The 27,984-nt window shown below is 42.4% G+C and overlaps 1 protein-coding gene across 1 annotated transcript; it reads left to right on the forward strand.

Moving 5' to 3' along the window:
• Positions 1–21,760: 21,760 nt before the first annotated feature.
• LOC133613912 (tubulin alpha chain) lies at positions 21,761–27,153 on the forward strand. Its single transcript, XM_061971821.1, has 4 exons — positions 21,761–21,926; positions 25,504–25,726; positions 25,832–25,980; positions 26,056–27,153. The coding sequence occupies exons 1-4, from the start codon at positions 21,924–21,926 to the stop codon at positions 27,031–27,033; spliced, it is 1,353 nt and encodes a 450-aa protein (XP_061827805.1). The 5' UTR covers positions 21,761–21,923; the 3' UTR covers positions 27,034–27,153.
• The last annotated feature ends 831 nt before the right edge of the window (positions 27,154–27,984 follow it).

Consider the following 27,984-nt stretch of genomic DNA (forward strand, 5'->3'; position numbering starts at 1 on the left):
TGGAATTTGAATGCCATCTCTCTTTGCAGCGTGAATGTATTTCCATACATGTGGGCCAGGCTGGGGCTCAGATTGGCAATGCATGCTGGGAGCTTTACTGCCTGGAACATGGTATCCAGCCGGATGGACAAATGCCTTCTGATAAGACATTTGTGAGTAAAGATGACTCCTTTAACACCTTTTTCAGTGAGACCGGAGCTGGAAAACATGTCCCAAGAGCCATCTTTGTAGACCTGGAGCCCACCGTCATTGGTTGGTGCCTAATTGAACTTTTTCTTCACTGTTGTCATCATTGTGAAAATTATTATTATTATTATTATTATTTTTGTCCAGATGAGGTACGTACAGGTACCTACCGTCAGCTCTTCCACCCAGAGCAGCTGATCACAGGGAAAGAAGATGCTGCCAACAACTACGCCCGTGGTCACTACACCATCGGGAAGGAGATCATTGATCTGGTTCTGGACCGAACTCGCAAGCTGGTGAGGCCGCCCCCAAAAAAGAAATAAATACATTGTTTATATTTTACTAATATGTTTGTAGGCTGATCAGTGCACCGGTTTGCAAGGCTTCCTCATCTTCCATTCCTTTGGTGGAGGCACTGGCTCTGGTTTTACTTCCCTCCTCATGGAAAGGCTGTCTGTTGATTATGGTAAAAAGTCCAAGCTTGAGTTTGCTATCTACCCAGCACCCCAGGTTTCAACAGCAGTCGTAGAGCCTTACAACTCCATTCTCACCACTCACACCACCCTGGAGCACTCTGACTGTGCCTTCATGGTTGACAACGAAGCCATCTATGACATCTGCCGCAGGAACCTCGATATCGAAAGGCCATCCTACACTAACCTGAACAGGCTCATTGGCCAGATAGTGTCGTCTATCACGGCCTCTCTTCGCTTTGACGGAGCCCTGAACGTTGACCTGACAGAGTTCCAGACCAACTTGGTGCCCTACCCTCGTATCCACTTTCCTCTGGCGACATATGCCCCGGTCATCTCCGCTGAGAAGGCCTACCATGAGCAACTCTCTGTGGCAGACATCACCAACACCTGTTTTGAGCCAGCCAATCAGATGGTGAAGTGTGACCCTCGTCATGGTAAATACATGGCCTGCTGTCTGCTGTACCGTGGTGATGTGGTGCCCAAAGACGTCAACTCCGCTATCGCCGCCATCAAGACTAAACGCACCATCCAGTTTGTGGACTGGTGTCCCACGGGCTTCAAGGTGGGCATCAACTACCAGCCTCCAACAGTGGTTCCTGGAGGAGATCTGGCCAAAGTGCAGAGAGCGGTGTGCATGCTGAGCAACACCACGGCCATCGCTGAGGCCTGGGCTCGTTTGGACCACAAGTTTGACCTGATGTATGCCAAGAGGGCCTTTGTGCATTGGTATGTGGGAGAGGGAATGGAGGAGGGAGAGTTCGCTGAGGCCAGGGAAGATATGGCCGCCCTGGAGAAGGATTATGAAGAGGTGGGTGCAGACTACATGGGGGATGAGGATGAAGGAGAGGAATATTGACCCAAAGAGCCAAAGAAAAGTTGACAATTGTCGCAAGTAAACGCAAGTACAGTAGATTTTAGCACACATGAGGTGGTTTAGTTGAGTTTTTTTTTTTAGTTCAGACAAGAAGTCCTGCCTGTGATCGTGTATTAAAATAGTGGAGATTTCTTAGTTTAAACTTCCAGAGAGATGTTCCTTTGTCCAGTGTCAGACTCTCTTTTGTGCACCTCCCCCACTAGCCCCACATGTGGAATGTAAGTTATGAAAGGGATCCAATGTCTGTTTCTGTGTACTATTCAGCTGTGACTCTGTGAGAGCGTTAGAGCCAGATAATCATCCACCAACGCCCAGCCCACTGAATCCTTCTCATCTTGTTTTACACTGCAACTCTACCATAACACAAAGGAACATCTAGAAAGAGAGATAGATATATTCTTACATCGATGTTTGTCAACCTTTTTAGTTTACACCATTTTTCCATCTCATGTTTGTTTTCACGGAAACAGGATGTGCATATTGTACAGATTCTCCTTGTTGATACAACACCCGTAAAAGATCATGTCAAATTGCCCAAATAGAGATGATACAAGTCCGAGTCCATGGTTCTCGCCCGGAAAAGGGTGGAGTGCCATCTCCGGGTTGGGGAGGAGATCTTGCCCCAAGTGGAGGAGTTCAAGTACCTCGGAGTCTTGTTCACGAGTGAGGGAAGAGTGGATCGTGAGATCGACAGGCGGATCGGTGCGGCGTCTTCAGTAATGCGGACGCTGTATCGATCCGTTGTGGTGAAGAAGGAGCTGAGCCGGAAGGCAAAGCTCTCAATTTACCGGTCGATCTACGTTCCCATCCTCACCTATGGTCATGAGCTTTGGGTTATGACCGAAAGGACAAGATCACGGGTACAAGCGGCCGAAATGAGTTTCCTCCGCCGGGTGGCGGGGCTCTCCCTTAGAGATAGGGTGAGAAGCTCTGTCATCCGGGGGGAGCTCAAAGTAAAGCCGCTGCTCCTCCGCATCGAGAGGAGCCAGATGAGGTGGTTCGGTCATCTGGTCAGGATGCCACCTGAGCGCCTCCCTAAGGAGGTGTTTAGGGCATGTCCGACCGGTAGGAGGCCACGAGGAAGACCCAGGACACGTTGGGAAGACTATGTCTCCCGGCTGGCCTGGGAACGCCTCGGGATCCCCCGGGAGGAGCTGGACGAAGTGGCTGGGGAGAGGGAAGTCTGGGCTTCCCTGCTTAGGCTGCTGCCCCCGCGACCCGACCTCGGATAAGCGGAAGAAGATGGATGGATGGATGGATGGAGATGATACAACAATGTGCCCCCTCCCTCCTGTAATAGGCAAATGCCCTTGAGCATGGACTCTGGTTTGGAGCTGAGCCACAGGCGCTCCAGCTGTGAAGTGTGTGATACCTATCTACTTGGAGAGGTGGTTTCTTCAGCATAAGCCATCTTAGTTGAAATGTGTTTGATGTATTACTTGTAAAGACTCAACAATGTCATGTGTTGTAATGTCAGCATGTGACAGCGGATGACCAATTATAAAGTTAGCAGATTCAAAACTTGTCTTTGTTTCTTTGATGTGCGATTTACAGGCTGCGATGACATCATTGCCACCTGTGATTGATTACCTTAAAGGCAAATGTCCAACATTCCAGGACATTGTGTTTGAATTGATCACATATTGAATAAGTTATTTGACATCTAAATTTGAGAATCAGCACCTCCAAGTCCGAGTCCATGGTTCTCGCCCGGGAAAGGGTGGAGTGCCATCTCCGGGTTGGGGAGGAGACCCTGACCCAAGTGGAGGAGTTCAAGTACCTGGGAGTCTTGTTCACGAGTGAGGGAAGAGTGGATGGTGAGATCGACAGGCGGATCGGTGCGGCGTCTTCAGTATCGATCCGTTGTGGTGAAGAAGGAGCTGAGCCGGAAGGCAAAGCTCTCAATTTACCGGTCGATCTACGTTCCCATCCTCACCTATGGTCATGAGCTTTGGGTCATGACCGCAAGGACAAGATCACGGGTACAAGCGGCTGAAATGAGTTTCCTCCGCCGGGTGGCGGGGCTCTCCCTTAGAGATAGGGTGAGAAGCTTTGTCATCCGGTAGGAGCTCAAAGTAAAGCCACTGGTGTTTAGGGCACGTCCGACAGGTAGGAGGCCACGGGGAAGACCCAGGACACGTTGGGAAGACTATGTCTCCCGGCTGGCCTGGGAACGCCTCGGGATCCCCCGGGAGGAGCTGGACCAAGTGGCTGGGGAGAGAGAAGTCTGGGCTTCCCTGCTTAGGCTGCTGCCCCCGCGACCCCACCTCGGATAAGTGGAAGAAGATGGATGGATGGATTGACATCTAAATTTGACAAAATATAGAACATTGAATAAATAAAAAGATGAAGTTATTAATATAATAATAGATAACATGAAAACCAATGTTTACAGTGCACCTTTTTATGAAAGTGCAACAATGCAAGCAAAGAGCAACAGTTTCAACATTGTGCATGACTACTTTATGTTTAGTACATCAAAGTCTCTCATTGGATGAAGTGCTATAGTGGCACACCTTTTTCATCTTATCCACTAATAGTCTTTGTCAAACAGAAGACTTGAATGAGTCTGTGTCATGTCTGTGTAATCATGTTTTGTTTTAGTCATGTTTTGTTTTGTTTAGTTATTGTACTCTTTAGTTTCTGGCTTTTCACTCCCTTGTCTTGTTTCCATGGTTACCCATTAGTTTCACCTGTTCCACGTTTGGACTCATTGTGCACTCTTGTTTGTCACCATAGCAACCCATTAGTTTTCACCTGTCACGTCACGCACCTGTTTCACGTTTTGAGTCACGCACCTGTTTTCGTTAATAAATGTCTGTAGTATTTAAGTTCATTGTTTTCAGTTTGTCTTTCTGGCGACATCCCACATTTATGCTCTTCACATTCCTGACACTTGTTTTTTCATGTCCATCTTTCATGCTGCAACTTTAGTCCAAGCCAAGTAAGTTTTTGTTTATTAATGCTATAGTCTTTTGGTTTCATAGTTTGTTCTCCGCCACTGTGCGCGCTTTTCGTTTGTACTTTTTTTGATAGTGATAAACAATCATGTACTCACATTCCCGTCTCGCCCGAGCCAACTTTCCGTTGCATTCCGGAAAAGCAAACACCCAGGACCAAGTCTTGACAGTCTGCAGGCTCGAGATTCTCTTTTGTCAGCCATAACTCCTGCTAGCCTAAGGCTCGGCTGTGGGCTGGAGTGCATCTTTTTACTGATGCCAGGCCCACTTCCTGGCTCTTACTTTACTGCACACCGAGAGGTAAACCATTGGTACAGATACCAATGGGTACACCTCATCACCGGAGCTTCCGTACAGACAAATGATGATGGACATTCATGTACCGTTACACCCCGAGCTAAAATCAACATTTTTACTTTGCCTCCCTGCATCATACCCTTCTGCATACCCTTCTGCATACCCGCACCCGATGTTTGTTGTGTGTGAGGTTTTTATGTATTCATGTACCGTATTTTTCGGAGTATAAGTCGCACCGGAGTATAAGTCGCACTTGCCGAAAAATGCATAATAAAGAAGGAAAATAATATATATAAATCGCACTGGAGCCCGGCCAAACTATGAAAAAAACTGCGACTTATAGTCCGAAAAATACGGTACTGTCCCACAGGCCACAATAATGGCCACTGGGCCGCACTTTGGACACCCTATACGCCCTATATCTCGCTACCCTGAAAATGACACCACTCGTCTTTTAGAGACTTCTTAGACTTAGACAAACTTGAACAGGGCCGGCCCGTGGCATAGGCCGTATAGGCAAATGCTAAGGGCGCCGTCCATCAGGGGGCGCCACGCCAGTGCCACAAATGTTGGAGAAAAAAAAAAAAAAAGTTGGTACTATTATTTCTAAATACAAAAAATAATCCCACGTTAATTAAAATGCAAAGTAAAGCCTATATAATAGAAATATTATTTGTTACAACATTACGCACCCCCCCCCTTCCCCCCGCACAGTGCGCCCCCTCCCTTCCCGTATCATGACTCTTTTTGGACGTCACCACATCAAAAAATCAACACAAGATGTCAAAACGGCCAAAACTGTCAGGTGCCCAGGGAAGAAAAAAGAGAAAAGAAGAGGAGGAGAAACGAGAAAAAGACAAGAGGTAGCAGGTAGGTAACGTTAGCCTACATGAAATTATTTGTCTGTTACAGAATGTGATAGTAACCTGGCTTTTTAGCATTAAGCTAATGTTACATGATTCGGCAATTGCTAATCAATAAATAGCTAGTTCTGTTTTAACGTCGGGTTAATATTGTGGAGGGGGCTAAATTGTTATGGAAAATAATAATGTAACGTTAGGTAATTACAGTACTCCCACCTTACATTCCTCAGGGACATTTGTATTAGATCTTTTAAGCAGGTGTTTTTTGTTTACATTGTTATTGCCTTATGGTTAGCTAATGTTTGCCCTGCAGGTAATAGTCACTTTTCCACCCCTTTATATATTAGTTATAGTTGTAAGCCTAGTTGTTAAAGTGCACATCATTTTTGTAAATTAAGCAATATGTATGTAAAAAATATTGTATTTCATATATTCATTTTTTATTTTTTTGCATTCATTTATTTATTCATTTTTTTTTTTATCTTGTTAACTATTCTGATTGTTAATTTGCTTTCTTTAAGTAAAAAAAAAGGTCAAAGACAAAGCTATTCGGTTTCTTGTGAGTATATACACTTCACTGCCGATGTGGGGGGGCGCCACCTAAAATCTTGCCTAGGGCGCCAGATTGGTTAGGGCCGGGCCTGAACTTGAATGATCCACAAGGGAAATTGTTCCACACAGTAGCTCACTTACAAAGGATGGAAAGTGTAAGGATGGAAAGGATAATGCAGGTATAAAGTAGACTAAAAATGTACCGTAGTAGCAATATAAAATGTAACATATATGTATATTATATATACAGTATATTATATATACTGATATACGATATTATTATTTTATATTATATTATTATATAATATTTTACAATACATAGCAATGAGCATGTACAATATTACAGTATATCAATCAATCAATCAAAGTTTATTTATATAGCCCTAAATCACAAGTGTCTCAAAGGGCTGCACAAGCCACAACCACATCCTGGGCTCAGATCCCACATCAGGGCAAGGAAAAACTCAACCCAATGGGATGACAATGAGAAACCTTGGAGGGGACCGCAGATGTGGTAGTTTACCATGAGGTCAGGATGGAGGTTAGGTCTTTTGAGCAGAGGATGAATAACCGCTTTCTTGAATGCTAGGGGAACAGTGCCGGAGGAAAGTGATAAGTTTATAATATTTAGCACTGATGGACCTAATAATACAAAAAGCTCCTTGATAAGTTTCCCAGGAAGTGGGTCAAGTAAACATGTTGTTTGTGTTATCCCACTTACACGCCGTAATAATTCCTCTAATGTTATTTCATCAAAAAGAGAGAGACTATTTTGTATTGCAGTATCCGTCGTATATACAGTTGTATCTGTGTTAATAGAACCCAGTTGTAGCTGGGATGCGTTGTCTTTAATCTCCTTTCTAATGAGTTCAATTTTCTTATTAAAGAAATTCATAAAGTCATCTGCCGAGTGGGTGGAGCTATTGGGAGGAGTCCCTTGTTGGGTTAGCGATGCTACTGTACAGAACAAATATTTAGGGTCGTTTTTGTTGAGGCGGATGAGATTTGAGTAATATTTAGCTTGAGCTAAGGTAAGCATGCGTTTATAAGTTATTAAACTATCACTCCATGCTTGATGGAAAACCTCAAGTTTAGTCGCGCGCCATTTGTGTTCCAGCTTTCTACATGATGATTTATGAGCTCTAGTTTCTTCTGTAAATGGTAAATGGGTTGTACAAACCCCGTTTCCATATGAGTTGGGAAATGGTGTTAGATGTAAATATAAACGGAATACAATGATTTGCAAATCATTTTCAAGCCATATTCAGTTGAATATGCTACAAAGACAACATATTTGATGTTCAAACTCATAAACTTTATTTTTTTTTGCAAATAATAATTAACTTAGAATTTGATGCCAGCAACACTTGACAAAGAAGTTGGGAAAGGTGGCAATAAATACTGATAAAGTTGAGGAATGCTCATCAAAGACTTATTTGGAACATCCCACAGGTGTGCAGGCTAATTGGGAACAGGTGGGTGCCATGATTGGGTATAAAAGTAGATTCCATGAAATGCTCAGTCATTCACAAACAAGGATGGGGCGAGGGTCACCACTTTGTCAACAAATGCGTGAGCAAATTGTTGAACAGTTTAAGAAAAACCTTTCTCAAGCAGCTATTGCAAGGAATTTAGGGATTTCACCATCTACGCTCCGTAATATCATCAAAGGGTTCAGAGAATCTGGAGAAATCACTGCACGTAAGCAGCTAAGCCCGTGACCTTCCATCCCTCAGGCTGTACTGCATCAACAAGCGACATCAGTGTGTAAAGGATATCACCACATGGGCTCAGGAACACTTCAGAAAACCACTGTCAGTAACTACAGTTGGTCGCTACATCTGTAAGTGCAAGTTAAAACTCTCCTATGCGAGGCGAAAACCGTTTATCAACAACAAACAGAAACGCTGTTGGCTTCGCTGGGCCTGAGCTCATCTAAGATGGACTGATACAAAGTGGAAAAGTGTTCTGTGGTCTGACGAGTCCACATTTCAAATTGTTTTTGGAAACTGTGGACGTCGTGTCCTCCGGACCAAAGAGGAAAAGAACCATACGGATTGTTATAGACGCGAAGTGGAAAAGGCAGCATGTGTGATGGTATGGGGGTGTATTAGTGCCCAAGACATGGGTAACTTACACATCTGTGAAGGCACCATTAATGCTGAAAGGTACATACAGCTTTTGAAGCAACATATGTTGCCATCCAAGCAACGTTATCATGGACGCCCCTGCTTATTTCAGCAAGACAATGCCAAGCCACGTGTTACATCAACGTGGCTTCATAGTAAAAGACTGCGGGTACTAGACTGGCCTGCCTGTAGTCCAGACCTGTCTCCCATTGAAAATGTGAAGCCTAAAATAGCACAAGGGAGACCCCCGGACTGTTGAACAACTTAAGCTGTACATCAAGCAAGAATGGGAAAGAATTCCACCTGAGAAGCTTCACAAATGTGTCTCCTCAGTTCCCAAACATTTACTGAGTGTTGTTAAAAGGAAAGGCCATGTAACACAGTGGTGAACATGCCCTTTCCCAACTTCTTTGTCACGTGTTGCAGCCATGAAATTCTAAGTTAATTATTATTTAACCAGGCCCATCAGGAGCAAGGGTGAAGTGTCTTGCTCAAGGACACAACGGACGTGACTAGGATGGTAGAAGGTGGGGATTGAACCAAGAACCCTCAGATTGCTGGCACGGCCACTCTCCCAACTTTGCCACGCCGTACCCCATGCAAACCATGGGGTACGCCTTTTAGGGGCCCTTTTTAGCTTTAGCGGTGCTATACTATCATCGGTGTCGCGCAGGGCATCTTTAAAGTTGTTAGTGAGGTTATCAATAGAGCCCACATAATTTAGGAATGGTGCCATTACCGAAGGCAGTAGGCCAGCAAGAGTCATCGTAGCAGCATTAATGTTGCGGCTGCTATAGCAGTTATTATTATTATTATTATTACGGGGGGTTCTGGTTCGGTGCGGAGGTGTACCAAATGAGTTTCCACACGGACATATTAAGTAGCGTAACGCACATTGTGTAAACAATGCACACCGAGGCACAACACACGGCCCGTTAGCTGCTAGCATGCTAGCAGCTAGCGGGCTAGGACAGACTGACCATACGTCCTCTTTTCACCGGACATGTCCTCTTTTGCGGAGCTGTCAGGGCGGAGTTTCTTAAATGCCTCAAATGTCTGGAATTTTGAGTTAGGGTTGTGTGTATTTTCAATGTACGTTCAGGGTTAAGAAGGGGTTAAAAACAAAACAAACAGCAGCATTGGTGAGGGAGGGGCAGAGACAGAGAGAGAGAGAGAGAGTTATGATAAACGCGCATGCGTCGCCAGGCTCTGATTTTTATCCATACATTTATCACGTTTAATTTTTGATTATCTATAGCAGGGGTGTCAAAAGTGTGCCCCGGAGGCCATTTGCGGCCCACAGCTAATGTTTTAAAGGCCCACGGCCCATTCTAAAAATACTATTCAAATAAACAAAAACATAACAAAAGTGAAATAAAAAAGCTTAAAGGTTAAATGTAATTTAGAAAAAGTTGCAATGTTGACTAATAAAACAAAGCGGGTTTTTTTTTTCTTCTTTTTTTACTTCACATCAAATATTCCACTAAGAAAAATATTTTTGGTGGAAGATTTTGCAAATTTGGTAAATAAATAAAACAAAAATGCATATTTTGTTGTTTTCTTACTGTACCGAAAATGAACCGAACCGTGACCTCTAAACCGAGGTACGTACCGAACCGAAATGTTTTTGTACCGTTACACCCCTATAAAGGTATATACAGTATAGGTATATATCCATCCATCCATCCATCCATTTACTACCGCTTGTCCCTTTTGGGTATATGTGTATATATGTATATAAAGGTATATACAGCAGAGGTGGGACCAAGTCATTGTTTTGCAAGTCACAAGTAAGTCTCAAGTCTTTGCCCTCAAGTCCGAGTCAAGTCCCGAGTCAAGACAGGCAAGCCCCGAGTCAAGTCCAAAGTCAAGACTGGAAAGTCTCAAGTCAAGTCCTAAGTCCTGCATTTTGAGTTTCGAGTCCTTTCAAGTCCTTTTAACCACAGACTAATATATTAACACAGATTGTGTATGCTTTTCAAACGCTGTATTTATTTATTAAAACAAGTGCATTTTAAATTGCAGGAAAGAAAATTGTGCTGACATTGCACTTTATAATAGCACTATTAACCAGTCATTTTAAACATTAACTCATTCCTTTACAGAACAAACACATTGAAAAATAAACTGCAAATGTACTTATTTGTACAAAAGTGTTAACATTGAAAAAACATGACATATACGTGAACATAACAAAAAAGTTGTACTTTTTATGTGTCAGGGCCCTATGCTGCATTGCATTTGCAAAAGACCAAATTAGCCAAGAGTCTGTCAGTCATTTGTGCACGATGGGGGCGTAGTATGATGCCACCATGGCTGAAAACTCGCTCCACTGGAGCACTGGAGGCAGGCACTGCCAAGACTCTCATGGCCACTCGGAACAGTGAAGGAAGAGTCTTCATGTTCAATGCCCAGAACAAAAGGGGGAGAGAGGTTTTTTGGGTTGGTGCACTACTTGTAAGTGTATCTTGTGTTTTTTATGTTGATTTAATTTAAAAAATATATTTCTTGTGCGGCCCGATACCAATCGATCCACGGACCAGTACCGGGCCGTGGCCCGGTGGTTGGGGACCACTGAGGTAAACAACCAACAGTATGTCAGAAAGCTAGCTAAAACGGTACACATATTCATAATATAGTATACATTTTAACTGACCTTTATTTTACTATTTTTGTCTTCTTTAGGTGGCTAAAATACGCGGTGCTGCTGACCGCCGTCTAACGTTACGTGTGATATATTGACTAACGTAACCCTGCTTAAAAAAAATCACTGAACAAAAAGTATGAATAAGGTAGTGAACTGCAACAGATTCCCGTGTTTGCAATAACGTTATAACGTTAGCAGTGAGTTTACAGCCTCACTGATTTAACTACACAGCAAATAAAAGTCACGTTACTTAGCCAATAAACGTTATCTTACATTCAAAACTTACCCTTCTTTGTGCAACTTCAAATGCCGGACGAAGTTGGAAGTTGTTTCCTCTCCATCAGTAATTTTCGAACCGCATGTGTTGCATACTGCAAACCGTTTTGTGTTGACCACCTCGTAATTTTTATACCCAAACGAAATTATTTTAGGTATCATTTTTTGTTCACTGGCGTGTGGTTTGGACATGTCTTCTTCGTTGGTTGTCCTGCAATTTGATTGGATGAATGCTGTGTGATGAAAACAAAGTAGATGTAATTTGATTGGCTGTTGTACTGAGAGCACACCAGCTGACACACGCAACGCTGATAGACAAGTACACAATGAAAAATACGGAGCGCTCCCGAATAACTTTTTCATCTTTGGGTTTTGGGGAAAGTAGCAAGTCATGTCAAGTCATGTCAATTCAAAAGGCTCAAGTCCAAGTGAAGTCACAAGTCATTGATGTTAAAGTCTAAGTCGAGTTGCAAGTCTTTTTACATTTTGTCAAGTCGAGTCTAAAGTCATCAAATTCATGACTCGAGTCTGACTCGAGTCCAAGTCATGTGACTCGAGTCCACACCTCTGATATACAGTATAGGAATATATATATATATATTGTTGCGTTTTATGACCAGTTGTTCCTCCCAGGGAATTCAAGTCACAAGTCGCTCCCAAGCTTTTTACGACACTTAAAGCTGAGTTGAAAAACCACCAGAGACAGAATAGGTATTTTGTTGTATATTTTCAAAGCTTTGCAGATATACATTTGAGACCAGTCCAGCATAGAACATTCTATCACCCCCGCCAAAATGGTCTGTCTTCCCGACCCCAAAACCCTCTCTCCTCTCCCCTCTCTCTAGTCAAAACACATGCACATCGTCTCCCTAGTCAAAACACATTCCAAAGAATTCAAGGTTAACACACACAGTTTACTTGCAGAGAAACAGAAAGAAAATAAATGGCAAACACGAGCTATTTTCAAATATGACTATGAAATCAAAAGAAGTAACATTTAAATTCGGATATTTGTAAATATCTGCCTCCGACAATTCCCCCTTCAGATCTTCTAAAAAGATCTTTATCACTAGTACAACACTTCTAAAATACGCCCCTCTTTGAGCAAGCTAGTAAAAAATTAAAAGCATAGTTACATGGGAGATAAACGGATGCAATCTATGTCAATGTCGTCACTCTCAGGGAAGGAAACTAGCATTTCTCGAAAGTCACCACTTTGCTTGACCCCCTTCAGTGACATAGCAAACCCAGAAACAGGGTGGGGTTGTCCTTCTACAGCTCTAACAATGATGCGGGTGCATAAAGACCTAGCACAAGGGGCGATAAAGGGGCTATGATGGCCAAGAAAACTCCAACGGAGATCAGGGCAGACTTAATTAGGTTAGACCACCTTCCAAAGGTGCTTTGGAGCCAATCTTTGAAGGGGTCAGAGACACCAAAAACTTCAGTAAGTTCCTTAGACAGGGCTTGGAGGCCCTCCAGGGCCCTCTGGACCGAGCCATCGGGGGCGGTGCTGTTAGGAATGAAGGTACAGCATTGGTCAACAAACATTGCACACACACCTTCTTCCTTGGCTAGGATGCGGTCAAGGGCTATGCGGTTCTGGACGGCCATGAGGGAAGTTGGGGCAAGTTGTTCAGCAAGTCCCTCAACAGCGTCACGAGTCAGGTTGGTCAGTCTCAACAGATTATAAAAAACATAGTTAATGCGTTCTACATTTTTAGTAGCAGTCACAGGGAAAATAGCACCAATGATAGGAAGGTTCTCGAAACCTGCACAGGATTCACACCACAATTTATGTTGTGGTGGGACCCCCCTTGGTTGTCCTATTGCATCAAAGTAAACACCATCAGGGTTTCTCATCAAATCAAAGGAGCCCATTACACTCCTCCGAGATAAAACTGTGGGAAGTTAGAGAGGCCACTGAAACAGGAGTTCCAAGGGGTGTTAATTTGGTACCCACTAGGGTGAGTGGGGTCACCAGTCTAACCATAGCACAAAGCCCAACGGCTGACGTCGGGATTCTAATGTACAATCTGTGCTCCCCGCAATACCAGAATAAGTCAGCTCGTGCCCAAGGGCCTAGCTTTGAGCCATCTATCAGTGTGGTGCACCAGGAGGGGTCAATGTCACCCAATTTGTAGGGGGATGTTGAGGATCCTGTGAATTGAAAACACGTGTATTTCAGCTTTTGGGCCACAAAAGAAGAAGTCGGGTGAAATTGTCAACAGGAGGGTACACACTAGCCAACAAATCACAACCTGGCGGTGTGGGTTCAGAAAACAAGGAGATAAGACAGTGCGAGCCATTTGTGTCAGTCAACTTAAAAGGGGCGGGGCAAGCAACACAGTCACCCAGGTCTTGGCTCTTAGCCATGCTAGTCATCCACCTGAGCCACAGGTTGCCTGCACCTGCTCCTAAGGTCAAAGCTACCAGGTCTTCGGTGGTGATGTCATTAGTATACACAGATGTGAGAGCCTTTGTAACGTCACCCAGGTGGAGTGGCACTTTAGGGGGCAGAGGTAGTAAACGCCCTCTCAAGGATATATATATATATATACATATGTATGTGTGGGGAAAAAATCTTCATCTCTACAGGCCTGTTTCATGAGGGGTTCCCTCAATTATCAGGAGATTGAGGGAACCCCTCATGAAACAGGCCTGTAGAGATGAAGTAGTCTTGTGATTTTTTTTCCCACACATACATATATTGCGCTCTACTACGGTATCGAGCACTATTTTTTGGATAACCTTATTAAGACATATATATATATATATATATATATATATATATATATATATTAGAGATGCGCGGTTTGCGGGCTCAACCGCGGAGTCCGCGGATTATCCGCGGATCGGGCGGATGAAATTAAAAAAAATAAGATTTTATCCGCGCGCGGGTCGGGTCGGGCGGATTAATTAGATTTTTTTTTTTTTTTTTTTTTGCGGGTGGCAGTTAAACCAATTGGTAAATATATATACATAGTTAAATGTTGTTACCCACATACGAAAAACGAGCAGGCACCTGCAGCATATGCCACAACAGAAGAAAAAGAAAAGAAAAGAGATGGACACTTTTACGGAGCGGAGAAGGGACGCCTCGCCGGGGTCCGGGACCGAGGCCCCTTCCCCCGAGAGGGCCCCACCGGGAGCCGTAGCTGAGGCGATCCGCGAGAAGGGCCCGACGCACGTCCAGGGTCACTACCGCGCCCACCGCACCGACACCCCGCCTCGTCCGCCTTCGCCGCGGCCGGCGTCACGCGCAGCAGGTAAGCAGCTTACCTGCCCGCCACCCCCGTGGCCGGGGGCTCGTAACAGGGGTCACTCCGCGCGCTCCGCCCGCGCAGCTTACCTGCCCGCCACCCCTGTTGCCGGGGGCGCGTAACAGGGGTCACTCCGCGCGCAGTGCGCTCACGAAAGGGGTGGGGCTCACCCTGGTTTATATAGAGAGCAGGACGGTGGCCATGGAAGTCGGAACCCGCTAAGGAGTGTGTAACAACCCACCTGCCGAATCAACTAGCCCTGAAAATGGATGGCGCTGGAGCGTCGGGCCCATACCCGGCCGTCGCCGGCAGCGAGACGCGCTTGGAGGGGCGCTCAGCGCGGCTCCCATATGATTGCGCACTGGTGTGCGTCTGGGTCGTGACAGCGTGGCACGCGAAAGTCTGTGCTGCATTGGATCAGTCTCCTTTCTTTAACAGGCAAAAGCTTTATAACCTCACCATACCTGCCAACTTTTGAAATCAGAAAAACCTAGTAGCCAGGGTCCAAGGGCCGTAGGCCCCGGTAGGTCCAGGACAAAGTCCTGGTGGAGGGTTCAGGGCTTCGCCCCCCGACGCAAAATGATTATTAGCATTCAGACAGGTTAAAATGTTGCTAAAACCATCACTTTTCTATCAGTCACAGTGACTTTTCAAAACAAAAATATTACAGCAAAAATCATATGGGTTGATTGACATGTTTATTCTGTAAGCTAACTTCAATAGTTTGAAATTATTTTGACAGTTAATGCCAGTTATCCTGTCAACCTTTCACAAGACTTCAATTTGTTAATTGAAAGTATAAATAGTATAAACACTTTTAACAGTAAACAAATGGTAAAACAGTACTAAACAATTCCATTAAAAAAAAAATTGGTGTCATTATTAACTTTCTGTCCAAGCTTGTATAATCTACTGCCTTGTTCAATTGTAAAAAATATTCTGTGCCTAAAATTCACATTTCTATCACAATTATCATACCGTAAACATGGTAAGCTAACTTCATTAAAATGAATAGTCCTGTCAATAGCATGGAATTACAATTCAAATGTAGTTTTTTTGTAAGCCTTTCAAAAGAATTCAAAATATGAAAAATTAATGAAAATGAATTTAAGCCATCAGACACTTGAAAAGTGGCACATCACATCTAATGTAATCATTTGAACTTTTCAACAGAAATAGCACTGCAAAAATATTAAGGACATACTTCTGTATTTTGGTAGTTATGCTGTCAACATTTAACAAGATTTCTTCAACTTGGACTTGAAAGCATAAATAGTATAAACACTTTTAACAGTATGTCGTGCTGTGAAATACAGCCGACAGGATTGCGCACCAAACACGAAGCAAGGCCAAAGCGCGAGCGCGCATGGTGCAGGAGAACAAAGGACTTCTTTCATTTAAGGTTTGTGATAAACCATCAAACTCATTCGTTAAAAGGACTCTATAGTAATATAAAGCGAATTTTTCTGGACATTATCATGCAAGAAAAGTTTATTTTTGGGACCGCGATCACCGCGTAATGATTTTTAAAGGTTGCATTACAAACATTTAACTGTCCCATGTGATCAGCCAGTGCGATTGGAAATCCATGCTCAATTATTGCCTCCGTAAATAAAACTTCGGGCGGGTGCGGGCGGATGGCGGGCGGGTGCAGTTCTGATCAAACGTTACATCGGGTGGATGGCGGATGGTTGACGACTTTCTGACGCGGTTGCGGATGAAATAAATTGCCTATCCGCGCATCTCTAATATATATATATAAAGGTATATACAGTATAGGCGTAATATGATCAAACTTTCTTGTTCTTGTCAAAAGTCTAGCAGACACATTTTGTACCAACTGTAATCCTTTAATGCTAGACATAGGGACAAGCAGTAGAAAATGGATGGATGGATGGACATAGGGAGACATGAATATAATAGGTTACAGTAATGCAGACATGTGTTCCTGTCTTACATAATAAGGATTGTTAATTATAGGCAAAATTCCCCTTCAAAGACCCCTCCCTGTTATATGAGTAGTTCATGGTCTATATTGCTAAAAAGAGTCATAGTCATAGTAGTTCATTGTCTATATTGCTAAAAAGAGTCATAGTCATAGTAGTTCATTGTTTATATTGCTAAAAAGAGTTATAGTCATAGTAGTTCATGGTCTATAGTGCTAAAAAGAGTCATAGTCATAGTAGTTCATTGTTTATATTGCTAAAAAGAGTCATAGTCATAGTAGTTCATTGTTTATATTGCTAAAAAGAGTTATAGTCATAGTAGTTCATTGTCTATATTGCTAAAAAGAGTCATAGTCATAGTAGTTCTTGGTCTATAGTGCTAAAAAGAGTCATAGTCATAGTAGTTCATTGTCTATATTGCTAAAAAGAGTCATAGTCATAGTAGTTCATTGTTTATATTGCTAAAAAGAGTCATAGTCATAGTAGTTCATGGTCTATATTGCTAAAAAGAGTCATAGTCATAGTAGTTCATGGTCTATATTGCTAAAAAGAGTCATAGTCATAGTAGTTCTTGGTCTATAGTGCTAAAAAGAGTCATAGTCATAGTAGTTCTTGGTCTATAGTGCTAAAAAGAGTCATAGTCATAGTAGTTCATGGTCTATATTGCTAAAAAGAGTCATAGTCATAGTAGTTCATGGTCTATATTGCTAAAAAGAGTCATAGTCATAGTAGTTCATGGTCTATATTGCTAAAAAGAGTCATAGTCATAGTAGTTCATGGTCTATATTGCTAAAAAGAGTCATAGTCATAGTAGTTCATGGTCTATATTGCTAAAAAGAGTCATAGTCATAGTAGTTCATTGTCTATATTGCTAAAAAGAGTCATAGTCATAGTAGTTCATTGTCTATATTGCTAAAAAGAGTCATAGTCATAGTAGTTCATTGTTTATATTGCTAAAAAGAGTCATAGTCATAGTAGTTCATGGTCTATATTGCTAAAAAGAGTCATAGTCATAGTAGTTCATGGTCTATATTGCTAAAAAGAGTCATAGTCATAGTAGTTCATTGTTTATATTGCTAAAAAGAGTCATAGTCATAGTAGTTCATTGTTTATATTGCTAAAAAGAGTCATAGTCATAGTAGTTCATTGTCTATATTGCTAAAAAGAGTCATAGTCATAGTAGTTCTTGGTCTATAGTGCTAAAAAGAGTCATAGTCATAGTAGTTCATGGTCTATATTGCTAAAAAGAGTCATAGTCATAGTAGTTCATTGTTTATATTGCTAAAAAGAGTCATAGTCATAGTAGTTCATGGTCTATATTGCTAAAAAGAGTCATAGTCATAGTAGTTCATGGTCTATATTGCTAAAAAGAGTCATAGTCATAGTAGTTCATTGTTTATATTGCTAAAAAGAGTCATAGTCATAGTAGTTCATTGTCTATATTGCTAAAAAGAGTCATAGTCATAGTAGTTCATTGTCTATATTGCTAAAAAGAGTCATAGTCATAGTAGTTCATTGTCTATATTGCTAAAAAGAGTCATAGTCATAGTAGTTCATTGTCTATATTGCTAAAAAGAGTCATAGTCATAGTAGTTCATTGTCTATATTGCTAAAAAGAGTCATAGTCATAGTAGGTCTTGGTCTATAGTGCTAAAAAGAGTCATAGTCATAGTAGTTCATGGTCTATATTGCTAAAAAGAGTCATAGTCATAGTAGTTCATTGTTTATATTGCTAAAAAGAGTCATAGTCATAGTAGTTCATTGTTTATATTGCTAAAAAGAGTCATAGTCATAGTAGTTCATGGTCTATAGTGCTAAAAAGAGTCATAGTCATAGTAGTTCATGGTCTATATTGCTAAAAAGAGTCATAGTCATAGTAGTTCATGGTCTATATTGCTAAAAAGAGTCATAGTCATAGTAGTTCATTGTCTATATTGCTAAAAAGAGTCATAGTCATAGTAGTTCATTGTCTATATTGCTAAAAAGAGTCATAGTCATAGTAGTTCATTGTCTATATTGCTAAAAAGAGTCATAGTCATAGTAGTTCATTGTTTATATTGCTAAAAAGAGTCATAGTCATAGTAGTTCATGGTCTATAGTGCTAAAAAGAGTCATAGTCATAGTAGTTCATTGTTTATATTGCTAAAAAGAGTCATAGTCATAGTAGTTCATGGTCTATATTGCTAAAAAGAGTCATAGTCATAGTAGTTCATGGTCTATATTGCTAAAAAGAGTCATAGTCATAGTAGTTCATTGTTTATATTGCTAAAAAGAGTCATAGTCATAGTAGTTCATTGTTTATATTGCTAAAAAGAGTCATAGTCATAGTAGTTCATTGTCTATATTGCTAAAAAGAGTCATAGTCATAGTAGTTCTTGGTCTATAGTGCTAAAAAGAGTCATAGTCATAGTAGTTCATGGTCTATATTGCTAAAAAGAGTCATAGTCATAGTAGTTCATTGTTTATATTGCTAAAAAGAGTCATAGTCATAGTAGTTCATGGTCTATATTGCTAAAAAGAGTCATAGTCATAGTAGTTCATGGTCTATATTGCTAAAAAGAGTCATAGTCATAGTAGTTCATTGTTTATATTGCTAAAAAGAGTCATAGTCATAGTAATTCATTGTCTATATTGCTAAAAAGAGTCATAGTCATAGTAGTTCATTGTCTATATTGCTAAAAAGAGTCATAGTCATAGTAGGTCTTGGTCTATAGTGCTAAAAAGAGTCATAGTCATAGTAGTTCATGGTCTATATTGCTAAAAAGAGTCATAGTCATAGTAGTTCATTGTTTATATTGCTAAAAAGAGTCATAGTCATAGTAGTTCATTGTTTATATTGCTAAAAAGAGTCATAGTCATAGTAGTTCATGGTCTATAGTGCTAAAAAGAGTCATAGTCATAGTAGTTCATGGTCTATATTGCTAAAAAGAGTCATAGTCATAGTAGTTCATGGTCTATATTGCTAAAAAGAGTCATAGTCATAGTAGTTCATGGTCTATATTGCTAAAAAGAGTCATAGTCATAGTAGTTCATGGTCTATATTGCTAAAAAGAGTCATAGTCATAGTAGTTCATTGTTTATATTGCTAAAAAGAGTCATAGTCATAGTAGTTCATTGTTTATATTGCTAAAAAGAGTCATAGTCATAGTAGTTCATTGTCTATATTGCTAAAAAGAGTCATAGTCATAGTAGTTCTTGGTCTATATTGCTAAAAAGAGTCATAGTCATAGTAGTTCATTGTTTATAGTGCTAAAAAGAGTCATAGTCATAGTAGTTCATGGTCTATATTGCTAAAAAAGAGTCATAGTCATAGTAGTTCATTGTCTATATTGCTAAAAAGAGTCATAGTCATAGTAGTTCATTGTCTATATTGCTAAAAAAGAGTCATAGTCATAGTAGTTCATTGTCTATATTGCTAAAAAGAGTCATAGTCATAGTAGTTCATTGTCTATATTGCTAAAAAGAGTCATAGTCATAGTAGTTCATTGTCTATATTGCTAAAAAGAGTCATAGTCATAGTAGTTCTTGGTCTATAGTGCTAAAAAGAGTCATAGTCATAGTAGTTCATGGTCTATATTGCTAAAAAGAGTCATAGTCATAGTAGTTCATGGTCTATATTGCTAAAAAGAGTCATAGTCATAGTAGTTCATTGTTTATAGTGCTAAAAAGAGTCATAGTCATAGTAGTTCATGGTCTATATTGCTAAAAAAGAGTCATAGTCATAGTAGTTCATTGTCTATATTGCTAAAAAGAGTCATAGTCATAGTAGTTCATTGTCTATATTGCTAAAAAAGAGTCATAGTCATAGTAGTTCATTGTCTATATTGCTAAAAAGAGTCATAGTCATAGTAGTTCATTGTCTATATTGCTAAAAAGAGTCATAGTCATAGTAGTTCATTGTCTATATTGCTAAAAAGAGTCATAGTCATAGTAGTTCTTGGTCTATAGTGCTAAAAAGAGTCATAGTCATAGTAGTTCATGGTCTATATTGCTAAAAAGAGTCATAGTCATAGTAGTTCATTGTTTATATTGCTAAAAAGAGTCATAGTCATAGTAGTTCATTGTCTATATTGCTAAAAAGAGTCATAGTCATAGTAGTTCATGGTCTATATTGCTAAAAAGAGTCATAGTCATAGTAGTTCATTGTTTATATTGCTAAAAAGAGTCATAGTCATAGTAGTTCATGGTCTATATTGCTAAAAAGAGTCATAGTCATAGTAGTTCATTGTTTATATTGCTAAAAAGAGTCATAGTCATAGTAGTTCATTGTTTATATTGCTAAAAAGAGTCATAGTCATAGTAGTTCATTGTTTATATTGCTAAAAAGAGTCATAGTCATAGTAGTTCATTGTTTATATTGCTAAAAAGAGTCATAGTCATAGTAGTTCATTGTCTATATTGCTAAAAAGAGTCATAGTCATAGTAGTTCATTGTCTATATTGCTAAAAAGAGTCATAGTCATAGTAGGTCTTGGTCTATTGTGCTAAAAAGAGTCATAGTCATAGTAGTTCATGGTCTATATTGCTAAAAAGAGTCATAGTCATAGTAGTTCATTGTTTATATTGCTAAAAAGAGTCATAGTCATAGTAGTTCATGGTCTATATTGCTAAAAAGAGTCATAGTCATAGTAGTTCATGGTCTATATTGCTAAAAAGAGTCATAGTCATAGTAGTTCATGGTCTATATTGCTAAAAAGAGTCATAGTCATAGTAGTTCATTGTCTATATTGCTAAAAAGAGTCATAGTCATAGTAGTTCATTGTTTATATTGCTAAAAAGAGTCATAGTCATAGTAGTTCATTGTCTATATTGCTAAAAAGAGTCATAGTCATAGTAGTTCATTGTCTATATTGCTAAAAAGAGTCATAGTCATAGTAGTTCATTGTCTATATTGCTAAAAAGAGTCATAGTCATAGTAGATCTTGGTCTATAGTGCTAAAAAGAGTCATAGTCATAGTAGTTCATTGGTCTATATTGCTAAAAAGAGTCATAGTCATAGTAGTTCATTGTCTATATTGCTAAAAAGAGTCATAGTCATAGTAGTTCATTGTCTATATTGCTAAAAAGAGTCATAGTCATAGTAAATCTTGGTCTATAGTGCTAAAAAGAGTCATAGTCATAGTAGTTCATTGTCTATATTGCTAAAAAGAGTCATAGTCATAGTAGTTCATTGTCTATATTGCTAAAAAGAGTCATAGTGTGTGCAAGTACAAAGTGAGTAGAAACTGCGCCACAATGCAAGTATCAGGACTAGAGTGCAGAGTCCACCCCGCCTGCTGACATCTTGTCCGCCTCAACAATGGCGACTGGACTCCTCCCTGCCAATGAGCAATGCAGCTGCCGGGTGCCTGTGGGTCCTCCTCCTCCTCCTATATAACGCCTCACTCCCCCCTCGCTCCCACACTTCTACTCCCTGTCTGAATCCTCCACGTCGTTCGAAGGACAAGCAGACAAGATGGTGAGTCAAGAAACTTTGCATCCTCGCCGCTCTTGGCGCCATTGTGATGACTGCGTCATGCTAGCTAGGCTGCTGCTAACCACAGTACCGTTACTCCCTTAGTCGGCGCTAGTTAACCGCAACTTTCTCCACCATGTATGTAAATATATAAATATATTTACATTTATTTTCAACATGTATTGTACAGTCTTACACGTGTTTAGTATGTTGCAACTCCAATTAAACAGCGTTGTACTTGGTATAATTCAATAATGAAGTCTTGTGTTGGTTCCAAAAAGTCCTCGTGGCAGTCGGGGGATTGATAGAAAGAAAAAGGGAGGAAAAAAAAAGAGGAGTGGTCTGGAGTCAGAAGTTACTCGTCCGCCATTTTTCAGCTGTTGGGCGTTTTTTTTTTTTTGTCCATGGGTTGAAGTGGAGGGAGGCCAAACATCCTGAGGATTACTCAGCATTGTGGCTGTGGGGGGAGGGGGAGGTCATGTTTAGTCAGCCGGGCCTTCCTGTTCTTCACTGCCTTCCTTCATCAAATAAAAAGGTCCTCAATACTTGCTGTTGTAAAAAGTGCACGCATAGTTCCAAAAACCCAACAAATGTATCTTATTTATTGGATCTATTGTCACCAACGACATGTATATGATGTGAGTGTAGACACTTTACCAATTGGGACGACATGGTTCTGCAAAAGTTAGAAATCATCCATCCATCCATCCATCCATCTTCTTCCACTTATCCAAGGTCGGGTCGCGGGGGCAGCAGCCTAAGCTTTCGTTGAGCTCCTCCCGGGGGATCCCGAGGCGTTCCCAGGCCAGCCAGGAGACATAGTCTTCCCAACGTGTCCTGGGTCTTCCCCGTGGCCTCCTACCGGTTGGACGTGTCCTAAACACCTCCCTAGGGAGGCGTTCGGGTGGCATCCTGACCAGGTGCCCGAACCACCTCGTCTGGCTCCTCTCCATGTGGAGGAGTAGCGGCTTTACTTTGAGCTCTTCCCAGATGACAGAGCTTCTCACCCTATCTCTAAGGGAGAGCGCCGCCACCCGGCGGAGGAAACTCATTTGGGCCGCTTGTACCTGTGATCTTGTCCTTTTGGTCATAACCCAAAGCTCATGACCATAGGTGAGGATGGGAACGTAGATGCGACGAGACGCAATTACACATTTCCCCAAACTACGGAACGGGCCGAGGGTAAAAAACGTTAATCGCGCGTCCCAAAAACGATTGACGTTAAAGCGGACGTATAGTTGACGAGTTATTATTGCGTTAACTTGGACAGTCCTGATATATATCCATCCATCCATCCATCCATCCATCCATCCATCCATCTTCTTCCGCTTATCCGAGGTCGGGTCGCGGGTGCAGCAGCTAAGTCTCCCCAGCCACTTGGTCCAGCTCCTCCCGGGGGATCCTGAGACGTTTCCAGGCCAGCCGGGAGACATAGTCTTCCCAACGTGTCCTGGGTCTTCCCCGTGGTCTCCTACTGGAAACACCTCCCTCGGGAGGCGTTCCGGTGGCATCCTGACCAGATGCCCGAACCACCTCATCTGGCTCCTCTCCATGTGGAGGAGCAGCGGCTTTACTTTGAGCTCCTCCCGGATGGCAGAGCTTCTCACCCTATCTCTAAGGGAGAGCCCCGCCACCCGGCGGAGGAAACTCATTTGGGTCGCTTGTACCCGTGATCTTGTCCTTTCGGTCATAACCCAAAGCTCATGACCATAGGTGAGGATGGGAACGTAGATCGACCGGTAAATTGAGAGCTTTGCCTTCCGGCTCAGCTCCTTCTTCACCACAACGGATCGATACAGCGTCCGCATTACTGAAGACGCCGCACCGATCCGCCTGTCGATCTCACCAGCCACTCTTCCCTCACTGGTGAACAAGACTCCCAGGTACTTGAACTCCTCCACTTGGAGCAAGTAAGAAATCACTGAATCACAATTTAGTTTGTTCCATTGAGCCACGGAAGTCGGAGCTGGAAATGACGTCGCAGCTGAATTGTGAGCGTTCCAGTTAGAGGTTGGAAATCAAGATGGCCACTTTTGAGTTTGCCTTGTCTGAATAGAAACAACTTTTGCGGAAAGATGCAACCTTCCAACACGATGGATGAAGAGGAACCTAAGACGCTGTTGCTAGTGATCTAAAAGGTGTATACCACATTAAAAGAAAATTGTTTACACTACAGTGATGTTAGCATAACCCTTCAACGGTACATCCTTTATGGCTAATTTAGTGATACAAACACTAACCAGAAGTGCTAATAACAGATCTTATTGAAACATATACCATTGTTTACATCCAGAGCAGCCATCTTTGAAGCAAACTCCGTCCGGCCTGGTCAGAATTCTCAGACTTACTGAGTTGGAAATCTGACTTCAGTTGAAATTCCAACTAGGAACTCTGTAATTCTCAGTAATTCAGCTCTCACTGGATCGGTTCGCAGCCGAGTGTGAAGCGACTGGGATGGGAATCAGCACCTCCAAGTCCGAGTCCATGGTTCTCACCCAGAAAAGGGTGGAGTGCCATCTCCGGGTTGGGGAGGAGATCTCGCCCCAAGTGGAGGAGTTCAAGTACCTCAGGGTCTGAGGGAAGAGTGGATGGTGAGATCGACAGGCGGATCGGTGCGGCGTCTTCAGTAATGCGGACGCTGTATTGATCCGGTACAGAAGAAGAAGGAGCTGAGCCGGAAAGCAAAGCTTTCAATTTACCGGTCGATCTACGTTCCCATCCTCACCTATGGTCATGAGCTTTGGGCTATAGATAGAGAGTACTTTATTGATTCCTTCAGGAGAGCTCCCTCAGGAAAATGTATACCGAAAGGACAAGATCACGGGTACAAGGGGCCCAAATGAGTTTCCTCCGCCGGGTGGCGGGTCTCTCCCTTAGAGATAGGGTGAGAAGCTCTGCCATCCGGGAGGAACTCAAAGTAAAGCCGCTGCGCCTCCACATGGAGAGGAGCCAGATGAGGTGGTTCGGGCATCTGGTCAGGATGCCACCCAAACACCTCCCTAGAGAGATGTTTCGGGCACGTCCGACCGGTAGGAGACCATGGGGAAGACCCAGGACACGTTGGGAAGACTATGTCTCCCGGCTGGCCTGGGAACGCCTCTGGATCCCCCGGGAGGAGCTGGACCAAGTGGCTGGGGAGAGGGAAGTCTGGGCTTCCATGCTTAGGCAGCTTCCCCCGAATGGATGGATGGATGGAACTCGGTAATTCCGACTTCCCAGTACAAATGGAACGTGCCATAAGATTGGCCTTTTTTTAATGTCACAACAAAATCAAGTTATCATGAGACTTCTCATTGTATTGTTCTGGTGTAGAAACAATTCAAATGGTCTTTCAGTCATTCTTCATGGGATGTGCCAGAACAACAGCTGATTGGGGGGCCGTGACGTCATGCATGTAATAAAGACTAGAAACGCAGGGTCAATAGGTGCTAACGTGCAGGAGGAAGTGGCGGTCGCCATGGTAACATCCCAGCGTAAAATTGTTTGTGACAGTGTATTTCCCAAAATGTCTAGATGGTTTAGCTCCTGTTGATCACTTGACCATACTGTTTTACCAATAACGACGCTCTCTTCCATCCAGCGTGAATGTATCTCAATGCATGTGGGCCAAGCCGGAGCCCAGATGGGCAATGCATGCTGGGAGCTGTACTGCCTGGAGCATGGCATCCAGCCAGATGGACAGATGCCCTCTGATAAAACCATTGGAGGAGGAGATGACTCATTCAATACTTTCTTCAGTGAGACGGGAGCCGGCAAGCATGTTCCTAGAGCCATCTTTGTTGATCTGGAACCTACTGTCATTGGTTAGTGACCTGTAAATCCTGAAACTATGCCCTTAACTTTATGGTTTTACTCAAATTTAGTGGTTGGTGGGTGAAAATGTCTCAAACTTGAATGGTTTTCCACAGATGAGGTACGTACAGGTATCTACCGTCAGCTCTTCCACCCAGAGCAGCTGATCACAGGGAAAGAAGATGCTGCCAACAACTACGCCCGTGGTCACTACACCATCGGGAAGGAGATCATCGATCTGGTTTTGGACAGGACTCGCAAACTGGTAAGTTTTTTTGGTTGAGAACATCTCTCTGTGAAAGTATTTGAATAAAAAAAACCAGCTAATTTCTTCCTTCAGGCTGATCAGTGCACCGGTTTGCAAGGTTTCCTCATCTTTCATTCCTTTGGTGGAGGCACTGGCTCTGGGTTCACTTCCCTCCTCATGGAAAGGCTGTCTGTTGATTATGGGAAGAAATCCAAGCTTGAATTTGCCGTCTACCCAGCACCCCAGGTTTCAACAGCAGTCGTAGAGCCTTACAACTCCATTCTCACCACTCACACCACCCTGGAGCACTCCGACTGTGCCTTCATGGTTGACAACGAAGCCATCTATGACATCTGCCGCAGAAACCTCGATATTGAAAGGCCATCCTACACTAACCTGAACAGGCTCATTGGCCAGATAGTGTCGTCTATCACGGCCTCTCTTCGCTTTGACGGAGCCCTGAATGTTGACCTGACAGAGTTCCAGACCAACTTGGTGCCCTACCCTCGTATCCACTTCCCTCTGGCGACATATGCCCCGGTCATCTCCGCTGAGAAGGCCTACCATGAGCAACTCTCTGTGGCAGACATCACCAACGCCTGCTTCGAGCCAGCCAATCAGATGGTGAAGTGTGACCCTCGTCATGGTAAATACATGGCCTGCTGTCTGCTGTACCGTGGTGATGTGGTGCCCAAAGACGTCAACTCCGCTATCGCCGCCATCAAGACTAAACGCACCATCCAGTTTGTGGACTGGTGTCCCACGGGCTTCAAGGTGGGCATCAACTACCAGCCTCCAACAGTGGTTCCTGGAGGAGATCTGGCCAAAGTGCAGAGAGCGGTGTGCATGCTGAGCAACACCACGGCCATCGCTGAGGCCTGGGCTCGTTTGGACCACAAGTTTGACCTGATGTATGCCAAGAGGGCCTTTGTGCATTGGTATGTGGGAGAGGGAATGGAGGAGGGAGAGTTCTCTGAGGCCAGGGAAGATATGGCCGCCCTGGAGAAGGATTATGAAGAGGTGGGCACTGACAGCATTGGGGAGGATGAAGAAGAAGGAGAGGAGTATTGAGAAGTTTCAAAGGCTTTGCCACGGCACATTCCAGAAGTTGTCAGTGATGTCAACCATTCCCTACAAGCTGTGGTGGTGATATGTCAGTTCAGTATTAATAAAAGATACCAAACACGTGTATTGCATGTGTGATCATTAAGTTGTTATGCAGAAATGTGTGTTCCTAATCAAATGGGGAAGAATATTCTTTATAAGCTATAGGAAATTCAGCTTTTGTACACAGAGAACCTTCCGCAAGTGGACTTGGCACATGTCATTTCCTCTATAATCCACCAGGTGGCAGCATTGCATGTTCATGTCCAAGTCAGAGAATGGGGGTGATCATTCACATTTTGGTAATGTCCATACAACAATATTGTTTAACACTTCAGCATCACCGAAGAATGTGAGTGTTCCCACTATTTGTTCATGGCCACACTCAAATCGAACACAAACATGTTGATACATTTTATAACTCGTGCATACTTCTTCAAAGCTTAAACGGTGTATCTATTTTCCAACAAGTGCTCCATGGTGAAGTCTCAGTGTCTTGATGGCTGAAACGCAGAGAAAAGTAACAGCTACGGTATCGTCCCAGCGCCACCTGCTGTCGGGACATGACACTTACATGCGTCATGAGGACTTTTTTTTTGCAATCATCCACCTGTTCGTTTATTTTAGGAAATATTTTTAGAGTGACGACTCGTTGCAGCAAGGGTGTCCAAACTTTTACCACTGAGGGCCGTGAACTAACAAAATCAAAGCTATTGGGGAGGTTATTTGGATACTTTTTATTTTCAAAACCAATAAAACATGTGCTTTTTTACTAGCTTTAGGACTCCCATTAAGTTTAGTCCCGGGACCCAGAAGGGTCTCAGTCATAAAAATGTTAGAATTAAGTCATATACTTATGTTTTTAATTCTGCACTTACCTCTCCAGGTCAACTTCAGATCTAACTCGATACAAACTTA

This window comes from Nerophis lumbriciformis, linkage group LG13 (genome assembly GCF_033978685.3).
Source record: "Nerophis lumbriciformis linkage group LG13, RoL_Nlum_v2.1, whole genome shotgun sequence".
In the NCBI taxonomy this organism is placed as follows: domain Eukaryota; kingdom Metazoa; phylum Chordata; class Actinopteri; order Syngnathiformes; family Syngnathidae; genus Nerophis; species Nerophis lumbriciformis.